This window comes from Trachypithecus francoisi, unplaced genomic scaffold (genome assembly GCF_009764315.1).
Source record: "Trachypithecus francoisi isolate TF-2019V2 unplaced genomic scaffold, Tfra_2.0 Contig01440, whole genome shotgun sequence".
NCBI lineage: Eukaryota > Metazoa > Chordata > Mammalia > Primates > Cercopithecidae > Trachypithecus > Trachypithecus francoisi.
In genome coordinates, this window is record NW_022681431.1 from 31,109,428 (window position 1) to 31,127,655 (window position 18,228).

At 42.7% G+C, this 18,228-nt stretch overlaps 1 protein-coding gene across 6 annotated transcripts in view; it reads right to left on the reverse strand.

Annotated features, from left to right (window-relative positions):
* RNF170 (ring finger protein 170) overlaps positions 1–18,228 on the reverse strand; it is a 45,190-nt gene that overhangs the window by 16,612 nt on the left and 10,350 nt on the right. For 4 of the 6 annotated variants that reach the window (XM_033232621.1, XM_033232604.1, XM_033232611.1 and 1 more), the window contains one exon: positions 2,344–2,419. The exons of the other annotated variants lie outside the window; for them this stretch is intronic. In XM_033232621.1, the coding sequence (XP_033088512.1) occupies positions 2,344–2,419 (76 nt within the window). The remainder of the gene's footprint in view (positions 1–2,343; positions 2,420–18,228) is intronic. 6 annotated transcript variants of the gene reach the window in all.

Consider the following 18,228-nt stretch of genomic DNA (forward strand, 5'->3'; position numbering starts at 1 on the left):
CCAAGCCCGGCTAAATTTGTATTTTTAGTAAAGACAGGGTTTCACCATGTTGACCAGGCTGGTCTTGAACTCCTGACCTCAGGCGATATGCCTGCCTCAGCCTCCCAAAGTGCTGCGATTACAGGCGTGAGCCACTCCACCCGGCCTTCTCCTTATTAATTTTTAAAGAAACCGACAAAAACCAATTAACAGAGATGTCCAGTAGAACTTTCTGCAGTAATTGAAATCTTTATCAGTGCTGTCCAATACAGTAGCCACGAGGCACATGTGGCCATTGTGTACTTGAAATGTGGCCAGTGTGACTAGAAGACTTAATTTCAGATTCTATTTAATTTTAACTCACTTGAATAGCCACAGGTGGCTGGTGGCTGTCATACTAGACAGCAAAGAATAGACTACATCGCCAGCCTTATTTTCACTCTGAGAGCTGTGTGCTAGGCCTCAGGAAGAGGTGAGGCAGATGAGTGGACACTGCTGCAAGGAGACCTGAAGATTCACTTCAATCTGGGGCCCCTCCATAGCTGAACCCAGTCATGAAATCGCTAGTGTGAGTGTTAGCAAATCTTAGCAGTCTCATATGTTAATGAGAATAATTATAATTGCCTTATGTCTAAAGATTAAATACGATTGTTGTTTGGGAAATCACTTTGTAAATTATAAAACACTATCTCAACATGAATTATGGGTAACAATTGTTATGGAACACAGTACTACTAATAGGCTTAAAGTATTGCTTTTTTTTTAGAAGGAGTCTCGCTCTCTGTCACCAGGCTGGAGTGCAGTGGCGCAATCTCAGCTCACTGCACCCTCCCCCTCTGGGGTTCAAGTGATTCTCCTGCCTCAGTTTCCCAAGTAGCTGGGACAACAGGTGAGCGCCACCACGCCCAGCTAATTTTTGTATTTTTAGTAGAGATGGGGTTTCACCATGTTGGTCAGGAGGGTCTTGATCTCTTGATCTTGTGATCCGCCGCCTCAGCCTCCCAAAGTGCTGGTATTACGGGCATGAGCCACTGTGCCTGGCCCTGCTTAAGTTATTCTTTTATCAATGAATATAAGTTCCATGAGGGTAGGAATTTTTGTCTGTTTAATTCACGATTGAATTCCCAATGCCTAGAAAATGTATGGTATGTGGTAGACATTCAAAAAATATTTGGTGAATGGATAAATTATAAAACCCTTATTGGGGCCAGGCGCGGTGGCTCACGCTTATAATCCCAGCACTTTGGTTTTAGTGGAGCAAGCACAGCTCACTGCAGCCTCAACCTCCCAGGATCAAGAGATCCTCCCACCTCAGCCTCCTGAGTAGCTGGGACTATAGCTGTGCACCACCATACCCAGCTAGCTTTTGTATTTTTAGTAGAGACAGGGTTTTGCCATGTTGCCCAAACTGGTCTGGAACTCCTAAGCTCAAGTGATTCTCCCGCCTTGACCTCCCAAAGTGCTGGTTTTACAGGTGTGAGCCACCATGCCCAGACTGTAATCCTAGCACTCTGGGAGGCCGAGGTGAGGAGTGCTTGAGCTCAAAAGTTGGACAGCAGCCAGGGCAACATAGTGAGGCCCTGTCTCTTTTTAATAAAAAAAACAAAACCCTTATTGGAAGTGAAGTTTGATCAGTAGGAAAGGAATTTTTAATTTTGTTTCTTGATGTTAGATATCTCAGCATGAAGGTGTACAATATCCTATTTATTCCAGGCTTCATAAAGTATATCTCCAATTCTTAGAGATTCCATCTGGTAAAAAGCAAAGAACAAACAGGAAAAAAGTTAATTTTTTTCTTTGCCTAGCTAGTTTTATTGTTACAACTTTGGCAACTGAAGAAAAAAGGAGGAAAAAACCAAAACAGCCACCTCTTCTAATTATTTCTTTGTAGATGTTAGGGAGTATATGTCAGAAAAAAATGGTTTTTCTACTACATTTCATTAAGGTCAATTAGACAGCAATTATTTCTACACTAATAAACAATAGGAAAACTGCTATCTTTTTTTTTTTTTTTTTTGAGGCGGAGTCTCACTCTGTCACCCAGGCTGGAGTGCAGTGGCCGGATCTCAGCTCACTGCAAGCTCCGCCTCCCAGATTTACGCCATTCTCCTGCCTCAGCCTCCCGAGGGAAAACTGCTATCTTTTAAAGCAAATTAATAATAAACAAACATGAAGACATCTGAGTAGATTAAGGCTAGGCAATTTGCCCATTCTGCAAATATACAATCTATAAAATAATATAAGGTAATTTGAAGCCGGAAAGAAGCCCATGTTTCCAAAAAGTAATTTACTAATGTTCTACCACAATTTCACATGCAAAGGGAGCTATCACATCTACTCCTCAAATAAACATATATACAATACCTGTTCTGTTTGAAGCTGTTCTCGAAGTACCCTTACTAGCTCCTGGTTTTCTGGGTGAATGTTTTGATGTACATTTCTGTTGAATAGAATATAATAAATTTTGAATAGAAAATATTATCAGATGAATCCATTTTCTTCATGGGTCTACTTTCTGACTTATAACTACTGGTAATTAATGTAATTGATGGCATACAAGCACTTCACTTCCGGGACTGTACGTTTCAGGCTGTCCTGTGGTGAGTTCTTCTGAGATCACTGATTATTAGCTAATTTCAGGTTTAAGTGGCAAATGGTAAAATCCAGAGGCCTAGTACCTTAGAAATCTATTGTAAATGGAACCTTACAAATAATGTAAAGAACATTTGTTTCTTTGGTGAAATTTCTTCAAAATAAGCAGTTATCTAATTTTACCTACTATTATGCATTTGAATGCTTTTCCACATCTAATTAGATCCTTCTCCTAATTTTCAGGTATTAGGGGAGGGGAACAGAGCAGAAACTAAAATTATTTAATGTAGAAAAGCCAAAACTTGGCCAGGTGTGGTGACTCATGCCTGTAATCCCAGCACTTTCGGAGGCCGAGGCGGGTGGATCACCTGAGGTCAGGAGTTTGAGACCAGCCTGGCCAACATGGTGAAACCCTGCCTTTACTAAAAATACAAAAATTAGCCAGGCTTGGTGGTGGGTGCCTATAATCTCAGCTACTCAGGAGGCTGAGGCAGGAGAATTGCTGGAACTCAGGAGGCAGAGGTTTGCAGTGAGCTGAGATCACGCCATTGCATTCCAGCCTGGGCTGAAAACGGCGAGACTCCGTCTCAAAAAAAAAAAAAGGAAGAAAAGCCGAAACTTAACATGTCACTAATATCTTGACATTAACAGTTAAAATGGTGAATCAAAGGCAAGCGGTTAGTGGCTAATATAAATGGATGGGATAAAACATCCCATATTGAAAGTCAGATGTTGGCTGGACGCAGTGGCTCATGCCTGTAATCCCAGCACTTTGGGAGGCCGAGGTGGGTGGATCACCTGAGGTCAGGAGTTCGAGACCAGCCTGACCAACATGGAGAAACCCTGTCTCTATTAAAAATACAAAATTAGCCGGGCTTGGTGGCAAATGCCTGTAATCTCTGCTACTCGGGAGGCTGAGGCAGGAGAATCGCTTGAACCGGGAGGTGGAGGTTGTGGTAAGCCAAGATTGTGCCATTGCACTCCAGCCTGGGCAACAAGAGCAAAACTCTGTCTTAAAAAAAAAAAAAGAGAAAAAAGAAAGATGTGTTGGTCAGGCTGGTAGGTAGGGTGAGGGCAAAGCGTTGCATGTTATCACAGCTTAATTTCATTTGGCTATTAATGTATCTTCTAAACATAAATGTCTTGACAAGAATATTTTAAGTCTACACAGTCCCAGGGTTACTCTACAGAAGAGCCTTTACTCTCTGGGTAAGCCAATATCCAACAGAGATAAGAACTCTCATATTCGAATGTGATAGTGAAAAGTATAGAAATCTATCCTATGATTATTCAATTGTTAGCAAAAAACCGCAAATTTTAGAAAAAGAAATCAACTAAATATAACTGTTAGTTCACAGAAGACATAAAAGCAATTTAAACTCAAATATCTAAACAATGAAACAATTTGAACTCTGTTTAAACCTGTTAAATCTTATTTTGTTGTTGTGGAGACGGAGTCTCACTCTGTCACCCAGACTGGAGTGTGGTGGCGCAATCTCAACTCACTGCAACCTCCGCCTCCCAGGTTCAAGAGATTCTCCTGCCTTAGCCTCCTGAGTAGCTGGGATTACAGGCACGTGCCACCACACCTGGCTAATTTCTGTATTTTTAGTAGAGATGGGGTTTCACCATGTTGGCCAGGCTGGTCTCGATCCTGACTTCAGGTGATCCGCCTGCCACAGCCTCTCTAAGTGTGGGGATTACAGGCATGAGACACCACGCCCGGCCTAAACCTGTTAGAGCTTGATGCATTCTTCATTTTAAAATAAGGCACATTCTGATGATTGAACAGATGATCTGTGAAAGAAAGCACTCACTATATGAAAGCACCCTGTCAAGGAGCAATCTAACTAGCAGAGGAACCATCTCATTTAAATACCAGTGAATACCTAGCTAAATGGCATTTCTCCATTCTTTGAGAGTAGAAAACCACTCCCTTTTCATTGGAAAAAAAATTGTGATGACGTTTCAGAGTACAGACATGAACCACGTGACTGGAAAGCCTCTCCTTTGGCTTCTTTCTATAAGAAAGATGTAGGAATTCTTAAATCTGGTGGTAGAATATTTTTTTAAATATATCCTATTTAAATGTATTTTTAAAATATATAATATTCTATTTAATTATATGTTAAAATATATATAAATTAAAAATATATTTAAATAGAATATATTTTTAAAAATATTCTACCACCAGATTTAGGAATTCCTACATCTTGTCGTGAAGCCAAACAACAAGAACAAATAGCCCAAGCTGCTGAATACTGCCTGTAACTCCCATGATGATGGTATTTGGAGACAAAACCTTTGGGAGGTAATTAGGTCATGAGGGTGGTGCCTTTGTGATAGGATTACTGCCCTTACAAAAAGATACATGAGATAACCTGCTCCCTGCTCTACTCTCTTCCATATAAAGACACAGCAAGAAAACCACCATCCACAACCCATGAAGCCGAGTCTCGCTAGACACCAGATCTGACAACACCTTGATCTTAGACCTCCCAGGCTCTCAAACTGTGAGAAATAAATGTTTGTTGTTTAAGCCACCCAGTCTATGGTTATTTGTTTTTTTTTGTTTGTTTTGTGTGTGTGTATGTGTGTGTGTGTGTGTTTGTTTTGTTTTGTTTTGAGACGGACTCTTGCTCTGTTGCCCAGGCTGGAGTTCCGTGGCACAATCTCAGCTCAATGCAACCTCTGCCTCCTGGGTTCAAGCGATTCCCCTGCTTCAGCCTCCCAAGTAGCTGGGACTATAGCTGCACACCACCATGCCCTGCTAATTTTTGTATTTTACTAGAGAAGGGGTTTCACTTTGTTAGCCAGGATGGTCTCAATCTCCTGACCTCATGATCTGCCTGCCTTGAATTCCCAAAGTGCTGGGATTACAGGCGTGAGCCACCATGCCCAGCTTTGTTTTTTGTTTTGTTTTGTTTTGTTTTTGAGACGGACTCTTGCTCTGTTGCCAGGCTGGAGTTCCGTGGCACAATCTCAGCTCAATGCAACCTCTGCCTCCTGGGTTCAAGCGATTCCCCTGCTTCAGCCTCCCAAGTAGCTGGGACTATAGCTGCACACCACCATGCCCTGCTAATTTTTGTATTTTACTAGAGAAGGGGTTTCACTTTGTTAGCCAGGATGGTCTCAATCTCCTGACCTCATGATCTGCCTGCCTTGAATTCCCAAAGTGCTGGGATTACAGGCGTGAGCCACCATGCCCAGCTTTGTTTTTTGTTTTGTTTTGTTTTGTTTTGTTTCAGACGGAGTCTTACTCTGTCGCCCAGGCTGGAGTGCACTGGCGCCATCTCGGCTCACTGCAAACTCCGCTTCCCAGGTTCATGCCATTCTCCTGCCTCACCCCCTGAAGTAGCCCAGCTAATTTTTTGTATTTCTAGTAGAGATGAGCTTTCACTGTGTTAGCGAGGATGCTCTCGATCTCCTGACCTAATGATCCGCCTGCCTCGGCCTCCCAAAGTGCTGGGATTAAAGGCGTGAGCCACCGCGCCTGGCCTGTTTTTGTTTTTGAGACAGATCTTGCTCTGTTGCCAGGCTGGAGTGCAGTGGCACAATCATGGCTCCCTGCAATTTCCACCTGCCGGGTTCAAGTGATTTCCAGCTAATTTTTCTATTTTTAGCAGAGGCGGGGTTTCACCATGTTGGCCAGGCTGGTCTCGAACTCCTCACCTCAAGTGATCTGCCTGCCTCGGGCTCCCAAAGTGCTAGGATTACAGGTGTGAGCCACCGCACCCAGCCTATGGTTATCTGTTACAACAAGCCAAACTGATTTAGACAATGGTCAAATACTTTTTGACAAGGGTGCCACGGGTGCCAAGACCATTCAATAGAGAAAGTATCCTCTTTCAACAAATAAATGCCAGAAAACTGAATATCCATATTAAAAATATAAAAACTCAAAATGCATCAAAGGGCTAAACTTAAGAGTTAAAACTATACAAATTATAGGAAAAAGCAAGAAAATATTCATGCCACTGGATTTTGGCAATGATTCCTTATATATAAGACAAAAGCACAGGCCAAAAAAAGGAAAAAAACACAAAGATGACTTCTCGAAATCAGAAACTATGTATATCAAAGGGCACTTAAGAGAGTAAGAAGAATATCCACAGAAAGGGACAAAATATTGGCAAATCATATACAGGAAATCCTGATTTTGTTTCACTTTATTGCACTTAGCAGATATTGTGTTTTTTACAAACTGAAGGTTGTGACAACCTTGTGTTGAGCAAGACTATTGGCACCATTTTTCCAACAGCATGCACTTGCTTCATGTTTCTGTGTCACATTTTGGTTATACTTGCAATCAATCAATCAACGTTGTGTATGCTCTGACTGCTCTAATGACAAGCCATTCCCCAATCTCTCTCTCTCTCCTCAGACCTTCCTATTCCCTGAGGCATTGACAATATTGAAATTAGGTCAACTAATAACTCTACAGTGGCCTGTAGGTGTCCAAGTGAAAGGAAGACTTGCATGTCTCTCATTTCACATAAAACCTAGAAATGATTAAGTTTTGTGAAAAAGACATGTCGAAAGTCGAGCTAGGGCAAAAGCTGTGCTAGCTGGCCAAGTTGTGAATTAAAAGGAAAAATTCCTGAGGGACATTAAAAGTATTAATCAAGTGAACACATAAATGATAAAAAAGCAAAACAGCTTTATTGCTGACATGGAGAAAGTCTGAGTACTCCGGATAGAAGATCAAACCAGCCACATTTCCTTAAGCCAAAGCCTAATCCAGACCAAGTCCCTCCCTCCTTCAATTCTGTGAAGCTGAGGGAGGAGAGGAAGCTACAGAAGAAAAGTTGAAAGCTAGCAGAGGCTGGTTCATGACATTTAAGGAAAGATGAAGCACAAACTTTTATTTTAGGAAGAGCAAGTGCTGATGGAGAAGCTGCAGCAAGTTGTCCAGATCTAGCTAAGATCATTGATGAAGGCTGGCTATGCTCAACAACAAAAAAAATTTTTTTTTTTTTTTTTGAGACAGTCTCTCACTCTGTCGCCCAGGCTGGAGTGCAGTGGCGTGATCTCGGCTCACTGCAAGCTCTGCCTCCTGGGTTCATGCCATCCTCCTGCCTCAGCTTCCCAAGTAACTGGGACTACAGGCACCCACACCACACCTGGCTAATTTTTTTGTATTTTTTAGTAGAGATGCGGTTTCACCGTGTTAGTCAGGATGGTCTCGATCTCCTGACCTTATGATCTGCCTGCCTCGGCCTCCCAAAGTGCTGGCATTACAGGCATGAGCCACTGCGCCCAGCCAATAACTTTTTTTTTTTTTTTTTTGAGACGGAGTCTCGTTCTGTCTGTCGCCCATGCTGGAGTGCAGTGGCCAGATCTCAGCTCACTGTAAGCTCCGCCTCCCGGGTTTATGCCATTCTCCTGCCTCAGCCTCCTGAGTAGCTGGGACTACAGGCGCCTGCCACCTCACCCGGCTAGTTTTTTTGTATTTTTTAGTAGAGACGGGGTTTCACCAGGTTAGCCTGGATGGTCTCGATTTCCTGACCTCGTGATCCACCCGTCTCGGACCTCCCAAAGTGCTGGGATTACAGGCTTGAGCCACTACGCCCAGCCTTTTTGTTTTTTGGTTTTTGTTTTTTGTTTTTTGAGACAGAGTCTCACCCTGTTGCCCAGGCTGGGAGTGCAGTGGTACACTCTTGGCTTGGCGGAACCTGTCTCCCAGGTTCAAGCAATTCTTGTGCCTCAGCCTCCCAAGTAGCTGGGATTACAGGTGTGTGCTACCATGCCTGGCTAATGTTTGTATTTTTAGTAGAGACAGGGTTTCGCCCTGTGCTGACCAGTGTTGGCCAGGCTGGTCTCAAACTCCCGGCCTCAAGTGATCTGCCTGCTTCGCCCTCCCAAAGTGCTGGAATTACAGACGTGAGCCACCATGCCCCGCCAAGAACATTCTTAATTCATGGGAGGTGATCAAAATATCAACATTTACAGGAGTTTGGAAGAAGTTGACTCCAGCCCTCATGGATGACTTTGAGAGGTTTAAGACTTCAGAGGAAGAAGTCACTGCAGATATGGTGGAAACAGCAAGGAAACTAGAATTCGAAGTGGAGCCTAAAGATGTGACCAAACTGCTGCATCATGACCATATTTGATCAGATGAGGAGTTGCTTCCTATGGATGAGCAAAAGAAGTGGTTTCTCAAGATGGAATCTAATCCTGGTAATGACGTTGTAAGCATTGTTGAGATGACAACAAAGGATTTAAAATATTACATAAACAAAGTAGAGCAGAGGCAGGCAGGGTTTGAGAGGATTGACTCTAGTTTTGAAAAGAAAGTCTGTGGATAATATGCAATCAAACTGCATCACATGCTACATACAGAGGAATCTTTTGTGAAAGGAAAAGTCAGTCAATGTGGCAACTTTATTTGTTGTCTCATTTTAAGAAATTGCCAGCCAGGCGCAGTGGCTCATGCCTGTAATCCCAGCACTTTGGGAGGCCGAGGCGGGCGGATCACAAGATCAGGAGTTCAAGACAAGCCTGACTAACACGGTGAAACCCCGTCTCTATTAAAAATACAAAAATTAGCCGGGCATGGTGGTACACGCCTTTAATCACAGCTACTCAGGAGGCTGAGGGAGGAGAATTGCTTGAACCCAGGAGGTGAAGGTTGCAGTGAGCTGAGATCATGCCACTGCACTCCAGCCTGGGCGACAGAACGATACTCTGTCTCAAAAAAAAAACACACTGCCACAGCCACCTCAACTGTCGGCAACCACCACCCTGATCAGTCAGCAGCTTTCACATGGAGTCAAGACCCTCCACCAGGAAAAACATTACGACTTGCTGAAGGTTCAGATAGATAAATGTTAGCATTTTTTAACAGTAAAGTATTTTATAATTAAAGTATGTATATTGTTTATTAGACAATGCTATTGTACACTTCAAAGACTATGATATAATGTGAACATAACTTTTATATGCACTAGAGAACCAAAAAATTCATATGACTCACTTTATTCATTTTATTGTAGTGGTCTGAAACCAAACCTGAAATATCTATGGGGTATGACTGTATCTGATAATAATATCAGAATATATATACAACTCATAACTCAAAAACAAAAAAGTAAACAACCCAATTCAAAAACGGGCAATGGTATTCAATAGTCAATTCTCCACAGAAGACAGACAAACTGCCAGGTATGGTCGTGCACACCTGTAGTCCCAGTTACTCGGGAGGCTGAGGCAGGAGAATCGTCTGAGACCAGGAGTTCTAAGCTATAATGCAATATGCCCCTTGGGTGTCCCCACTAACTTTGGCATCAATATGATGACGTCCCAGGAGCAGGGGACCATCAGGTTGCCTAAGGAGGAGTGAACTGGCCCAGGATGAAAACAGAGCAGGTCAAAACTCTGGTGTTGTTATTTACAGGAGCAAAGACATGGAATCAACCTAGATGCCCATCAATGGTGGACTAGATAAAGAAAATGTGGTGTATATACACCATAGAATACTATGCACCCATAAAAAGGAAAGAAATCATGTCCTTTGCAGCAACATGGATGCAGCTGCAGGTCATTCTCCTAAGTGGATTAATACAGAAACAGAAAATCAAATACTAGGGCCAGGAGCGGTGGCTCATGCCTATAACCTCCACACTTTGGGAGGCTAAGGTGGGCAGATCGCTTGAGCCCAGGAGTTTGAGACCAGCCTGGGCAACATGGTGAAACACTGTTTCTACAAAAAATACAAAAATTAGTTGGGCAAGGTGATGCACACCTATAGTCACAGCTACCTGGGAGGCTGAAGTGGGAGGATCACTTGAGCCTGGGAGTTTGAGGCTGCAGTGAGCCATAATCACGCCACTGTACTCTAGCCTGGGCAACAGAGTGAGACCCTATCTCAAAAAGAAACCTCAAAAACCAGACAGATGAATGGCCACTAATCATGTGAAGTGATGCTGAACATAATTACTCAGTAGGGAAATACAAATCAAAACCACAATGAGTTACCACTTCATACCTATAAGGATAGTTATTATTTAAAACACACACACACACACACACCACACACACACATAGAGAATAACAGTGTTGGCAAGGACGTAGAGAAACTGCCATAGTGCCTTGCTGGTGGGAATATAAAGCTAAAGCAGGGCAGCTGCTGTGGGAAACAGTCTGGAGGTTCCTTAAAATGTTAAACATAGAAATTACTTTATGACCCAGAAATTGCAGTTGAAAACATAGACTCAAACGGATACTTGTACACCAGAGTTCCTAGCAGCATTATTCACAACAGCCAAAAGGTGGGAGTAACCCAAATGACCACTGACAGATGAATGGAGAAACTAAATATGGTATGTGCATACAATGAAAAATTTTAAATTTTAATATTTTTTAGAGACAAGGTCTTGCTCTGTTGTCCAGGCTAGTCTCCAACTCCTGGGCCCAAGCAATCCTCCTACCTCAGCCTCCCAAAGTGCTAGGATTACAGGTGTGAGCACCATACCCAATGAAATATTATTTATCAATAAAAAGGAAGGAAATTCTAATACGTGTTACAACATAAATGAACTTGGAAAACATTATGCTAAGTGAAACAAGTTAAACACAAAAGCACAAATACTGTATGATTCTACTTTATGAGGTGCATAAAATCAGCTCATTAATGGAGACACAAAGTAGAACACAGGTTACCCAGAGCTGAACCATGGTAGTTGTTACCTGATGGGCATAAAGTTTCTGTTAGGGAAGATTAACCACCACATGATCAGGCCGGGCACAGTGGCTCACACCTGTAATCCTAGAAATTTGGGAGGCTGAGGTGGGTGGATTGCTTGAGCCCAGGAGTTCAAGACCAGTCTGAGCAACATGGCAAAACCTTGTCTCTACCAAAAATACAAAAAAATAGCTGGTCATGGTGGTGTGTGCCTGTGGTCTCAGCTACTTGGGAGGCTGAGGTGAGAGGATCATTTGAGCCTGGGGGGCGAAGGTTGCAGTGAGACAAGATTGTGCCACTGCACTCCAGCCTGGGTGCCAGAGAGAGAACCTGTCTCAAGAAGAAAAAAAAAAAGAAAGAAAAATAACATGTTCTGACTTATAAGTGGGAGCTAAACATAAAGATGGAAATAATAGACATCAGGAACTTCAAAAGTGGGGAGACTGAAAGAGGGTGAGGGTTGAAATACTACCTATTGAGTACAGTGTTCACTATTTAGGTGATGGGTTCACTAGAAGCCCAAACCTCACCATTATGCAATATATCCATGTAAAAGACCTGCACACACACCCCCGAAATCTAAAATTTAAAAATAAAAAGACAAAATAAAGTTTGGGATGATGAGGAAGTTCTAGAAGTAGATGGTGATGATGGTTATACAACAATGTGAGTGTACTTAACGCCACAGAATTACACACTTAAAAATGGTCTGAATTAGCCAGGCATGGTGGTGTGTGCCTGTAGTCCCAGCTACTCAGGAGGCTGAGGCAGAAGAGTCGCTTGAACCCAGGAGGTGGTGGTTGCAGTGAGTCAAGGTTGCACCACTGCACTCCAGCCTGGGCGACAGAGTGAGACTCTGTCTCAAAAAAAAAAAAAAAAAAAAAAAAGAGACCTGTCAGAATTTTAAACCACACATGCCATCCCTTCCCCAACACATCATGATTACCTCAGTAATCACGATTACTTCACTGACTACCTCAAGACAATGTCCAAGTAATCGGGAGCACATTATGTAACTTGAAAAGATGTCACTGTAGGCTGAGTGAAAATCTCATCATTTATCTCCACTCACTGTCCCAGTGGCCTCAGTTCTGCCCATGAAACCATACAGAATAAATTTAATTCTATTTGTTTATTTGAGATGGAGTTTCGCTCTTGTCACCCAGGCTGGAATATAGTGGCGTGATCTTGGCTCACAGCAACCTCCGCCTCCCAGGTTCAAGAGATTCTCCTGACTCAGGCTCCAAGTAGCTGGGGTTATAGGCACCCACAACCACACCCAACTAATTTTTATATTTTTAGTAGAGACGGAGTTTCACAATGTTGGTCAGGCCGGTCTTGATCTCCTGACCTCCAGTGATCCATCCACCTCAGCCTCCCAAAGTGCTGGGATTACAGGTGTGAGCCACTGAGCCTGGCTCTAATTTTTTTTTTTCTATTGCTGCTGCACAAATTAAAATTTTAATTCTTTAACAAGACCAAGCCCTCATCACAAAGACAGTTTTACTGTCCAAGAGTCCCTTCCCTAAGCTAGACATCCCTCCTTCCTTCAAGCATTTTATGATTTGTTTCCTCAGCTTTCCCTATTTTGACAAGTCTCCCCTGAATGTTTTCCAGTATAAAATGCTAGTCCCAAACTGAACATAACGCAGATTTGACCTTTAGCTATTAATTTTATAAAAGTAGCCAACACAGTTTTCAGCATCTACAATATACAACTGCCTTATTAAATGAATTTTTTTTTTTTTTTTTTTTTGAGATGGAGTTTTACTTGTTGCCCAGGCTGGAGTACAGTGGTGCGATCTCAGCTCACTGCAACCTCTGCCTTCCTGGTTCAAGCGATTCTCCTGCCTCAGCCTCCTGGGTAGCTGGGATTACAGGCACCCACCACCACACCTGGCTAATTATTGTATTTTGAGTAGAGAGGGGATTTCATCATGTCGGCCAGGCTGGTCTCCAACTCCTGACCTCAGGGGATCCACCTGCCTCAGCCTCCCAAAGTGCTGGGATTACAGGTATGAGCTACTGTGCAGGCAAAAATGGAAACTTTTTAGTTGGGCTTCACATCATTCTAGTCTGGAGATGTGGAGAAAAAACTTTTATTTGCAAATAATAAATATTCATAGTAGAGAAATCAGAAAATAATAGAAAAATATTTAAAATAAAATTAGTCTTGGCCGGATGCGGTGGCTCATGCCTGTAATCCCAGCACTTTGGAAGGCCAAGGCACGGTGGGTGGATCACGAGGTCAGGAGATTGAGACCATCCTGGCAAACATGGTGAAAGCCTGTCTCTACTAGAAATACAAAAAAATTAGCCGGGCGTGGTGGTGGGCGCCTGTAGCCCCAGTTACTCGGGAGGCTGAGGCAGGAGAATGGCCTGAATCCAGGAGGCGGAGCTTGCAATGAGCCGAGATTGCTCCACTGCACTCCATCCTGGTCTACAGAGCCAGACTCTGTCTCAAAATTAAAAAAAAAAAAAATAGTCTTATAAATATCATTTTAAACATAATAGGTTACTTAAGGTTTTGTGATCTTTTTCTTTTTTTCTAAGATGGAGTTTTGGGCCGGGCGTGGTGGTTCACATCTGTAATCTCAGCACTTTGGGAGACTGAGGCGGGCGGATCACGAGGTCAGGAGATTGAGACCCTCCTGGTTAACACGGTGAAACCCTGTCTCTACTAAAAATACAAAACATTAGCTGGGCATGGTGGCGGGCGCCTGCAGTCCCAGCTACTCGGGAGGCCTGAACCCAGGAAGCGGAACTGGCAGTAAGTTGAGATCGCGCCACTGCACTCCAGCCTGGGCAACAGGGCGAGACTCCGTCTCAAAAAACAAAACAAACAAACAAAAAAGTGGGAGTTTTGGTCTTGTCGCTGCCCAGTCTGGAGTGCCGTGGTACTATCTGGGCTCACGGCAACCTCCGCCTCCTGGGTTCAAGCAATTCTCCAGCCTCAGCCTCCCGAGTAGCTGGGACTACAGGCATATGACACCACACCTGACTAATTTTCATATTTTTAGAGGAGACAGAGTCACCATGTTGGCCAGGCTGGTCTTGAACTCCTGACCTCAGGTGATCCGCCTGCCTCAGCCTCCCAAAGTGCTGGAATTACAGGCGCGAGCCACCGTGCCCTGCCTCTCTTTTTAAAAATGCATATGTGTAACTGAAACTTTGCACTCTTTGACTAACATCTTTCCATCCCGACAGCCACCATTCCGCTCTCTGCTTCTGTGAATTCAAATGTTTTATATTTTACAGTTAAGTGACACTGTGCAGTATTTGTCTTTCTGTGCCTTATTTCAGTGAACATCATGTCCTCCAGGTGCATCCATTTTGTTGAAAATGGCAGAATTTCCTTCCTTCTTAGGGGCTGAAAAGCATGTATACAGAGAGATCTATATACTCACGTCACATTTTCTTCATTCATTCACTGGTGAACACCTAACTTGATTCCATATTTCAGCTATTGTAAATAATGCTGCAATGAACATGGGAGCACAGATATCTTTTCAACATACTGATGTAATTTCCTTTTGATATATACTACCCTAAAGTGTGATTGCTGGATCATATGGTAGTCCATTTTTAACTTTTTGAGGAACCTTCATACTGTTTTCCACAACAACTGTGCCATTTTATACTCCCCAAAAAAGTGCACCACAGTTCCCTTTGCACCACACCCATGCCAATGCTTCTTTCATCTTTATTGTTTTCATCTTTTTGATAACAGCCATCCTAAAAGATACAAGGTTTTTTCTCATTGTGGTTTTAATTTGCATTTCCCTGGTGATTAGTAATGTTGAGTGTTTTGTTCATAAACCTTTTGGCCATTTGTATGTCTTCTTTTGAAAAATGTCTATATAGGTCCTTTGCATGTATTTTTATTTTTTTGTTTTTTTTTTTCTGAGACAGGGTCTTATTCTGTTGCCCAGGCTGAAATGCAGTGGTATGATCATAGCTCACTGCAGACTTGACTTCCCAGGCTTAAGTGATCTTGCCATCTCAGCCTCCAAGTAGCTGAGACTACAAGGTGCACCACCACACCCGCCTAATTTTAAAATTTTTGGTAGGCTGGGCATGGTGGCTCACGCCCATAACCCCCTGACTTTGGGAGGCCGAGGTGGGTGGATCAACTGAGGTCAGGAGTTCGAGACCAACCTGGCTAACATGGTGAAACCCCATCTCTATTAAAATATAAAATTAGCTGGATGTGGTGGCTGGTGCTTGTAATCCCAGCTACTCGGGAGGCTGGAGAATCGCTTGAACCTGGGAGGCGGACGTTGCAGTGAGCCGAGATCCAGCCACTACACTCCAGCCTGGGCGACAGGGTCTCACTCTCATCCAGGCTGGTCTTCAACTCCTGGGCTCAAGTGATCCTCCCAAAGTGCTGGGATTACAGGCATGAGCCACTGTACCTGTCCAAATACCTTAATTTTGATGAAGTCTGCTTTGTCTACTTTTTCTTTTGTTGCTCATGCTTTTGTTATCATATCTAAGATCCTTTGCTCAATTTAGTCATAACAATTTACCCCTACATTTAGCTCTGATATTTAGATTGTTGAGTTAATCTGGTGTGGTGTGGTCCAACTTTAATCTTTTGAATGTGGCTACCCAATTGTCCTAGCACTATCTGTTGAAACCTTTGCCCACTGAGTGGTCCTGGCACCCTTGTCAAAGGTCAGTTGACCATAGATACATGGCTTGACTATTTCTGAATCTTAATTCTGTTATACCGATGTTAGCTATCCCTCCCAACTGACAACTGGTGGCTCACACCTGTAATCCTAGCACTTTGGGAGGCTGAGGCAGGTGGACTGCCTGAGCCCAGGAGTTAGAGATGAGCCTGGGCAACATGGCAAAAACCCATCTGACCAAAACATAATAATAATAATCATCATACAAAAAAATTAGCTGCACATGCTGATGTGCACCTGTAGTCCCAGCTACTCAGGAGGCTGAGATGGGAGGATTGCCTGCACATGGGAAGTCCAGGCTGCAGCTAGGTGTGATACCACCACTGCACTCCAGCCTGGGCTACAGAGTGAAACCTGGTTTCAAAAAAATAATAATAACAATAGAAAAGGCCCAAGGACAGAGTCCTGCAGCAATATACAATATTCTTCTATTTGGTGTATATTAAAACATTAGTCAGGAATCCTAAGAACAACCTGCTTGGTGGAGTTCACTTAACTCTGCTATCATCTAGTCATTATTTCCCCCATGATATGCACAGTGTATCACCAGTATCAATCACTCTGGATTATCACTCTATAAAATACCCTATTGTAATCAAGATAATGTTACCCTAAAAAGAGACTATCAATACAGAGGTAAAAAAGTAAATTAATCACCATTTTTTCTAAGTTTTCACATTTTGTTTAATAATTCTTTCTATAATTTATACAGGAAATACACTCATTTGTAATTTTTAGAATTAATCATTTTTCTATTTTATAATTTAAAAAATTTATTTTCTATAATTTATACAAAATTTAACTTATCTTCATGTATTAACTCTTAAATTTCTACTTTTATTACCTAGTTTCTACATACTGGTATACAGACAGCTAAGCCTTTTAAATATTGTTCTTGATTCTATAATAGTCAATTTAAATTAATTTAATTTTTAATTTTTTTTTTTTTTTGGAGGCAGAGTTTCAGTTTGATGCCCAGGCTGGAGTGCACTGGAGCGGTCTTGGCTCACTGCAACCTCTGCCTCCCGAGTTCAAGTGATTCTCATGCCTCAGTCTCCCAAGTAGCTGGGATTATAGGCACCTGCCACCATGCCCAGCTAATTTTTGTATTTTTAGTAGAGACGAGGGTTTTACCATGTTGGCCAGGCTGGTCTCAAACACCTGACCTCAGGTGATCCACCTGCCTCAGCCTCCCAAAATGCTGGGATTACAGGCATGAGCCACCACATCCAGCCTAAATTAATTTTAGAATCAGGTGCAGTGGTGCATACCTGTAGTCCCAGCAACCTGGGAAGCTGGGATGGGAGGACTCCTTGAGTCCAGGAGTTCAAGTCCAACTGGGGCAATGTAGTGAGACCCTGTCTCTAAAATAAATAAATAGGCTGGGCATAGTGGCTCATGACTGTAATCCCAGCACTTTGGGAGGCGGAGTCAGGTGGATCACTTGAGGTAGGGGTTTGAGACCAGCCTGGCCAACCTAACGAAACCCTGTCTCTACAAAAAATATGAAAAAGTTAGGGCCAGGTGCAGTGGCTCATGCCTGTAATCCCAGCACTTTGGGAGGCTGAGGCAGGTGGATCACCTCACGTTGGGAGTTCAAGACCAGCCTGATCAACATGGAGCAACCCCACGTCTACTGAAAATACAAAATTAGCCATGCACGGCGGCGCATGCCTGTAATCCCAGCTACTCAGGAGGCTGAGGCAGAAGAATTGCTTGAACCCCAGAGGCTGAGGTTGCGATGAGCTGAGATAGTGCCATTGCACTCCAGCCTGGGCAACAAGAGCAAAACTCTCTCAAAAAAAAAAAAAAATTAGCCAGGTGTGGTGGTGTCTGCCTATAATCCCAGCTATTTGGGAGGCTGAGGCAAGAGAATCACTTAAACTCAGAAGGTGGAGGTTGTAGTGAGCTGAGATAGTGCCACGCACTCCAGCCTGGGCAACATAGTGAGACTCTGTTTCAATAAATAAATAAATAAATAAATAAGTTAAAAAATTAAATTATTTCTAACATTAGTTCCCTTTTTACTATACAAGTCTTTTTTTGCCTCAATTTTTCCATTTAAAACAAGGTATTTTGTACTTATTATCTATATCACCTACAAGTTGATGGATTTAATTATGAAAATTAAAGTTTTTTTAATTGCCATACACCAATAGAAAATACTAATATTTTATTCAAAATGTGGATGATGAATTTAATTATTATCTGATAAGACAGCTGATGACAGAAAATATATGTGTTAGATTCAAAGCCCTGGTAAACATCTACAATCACTGA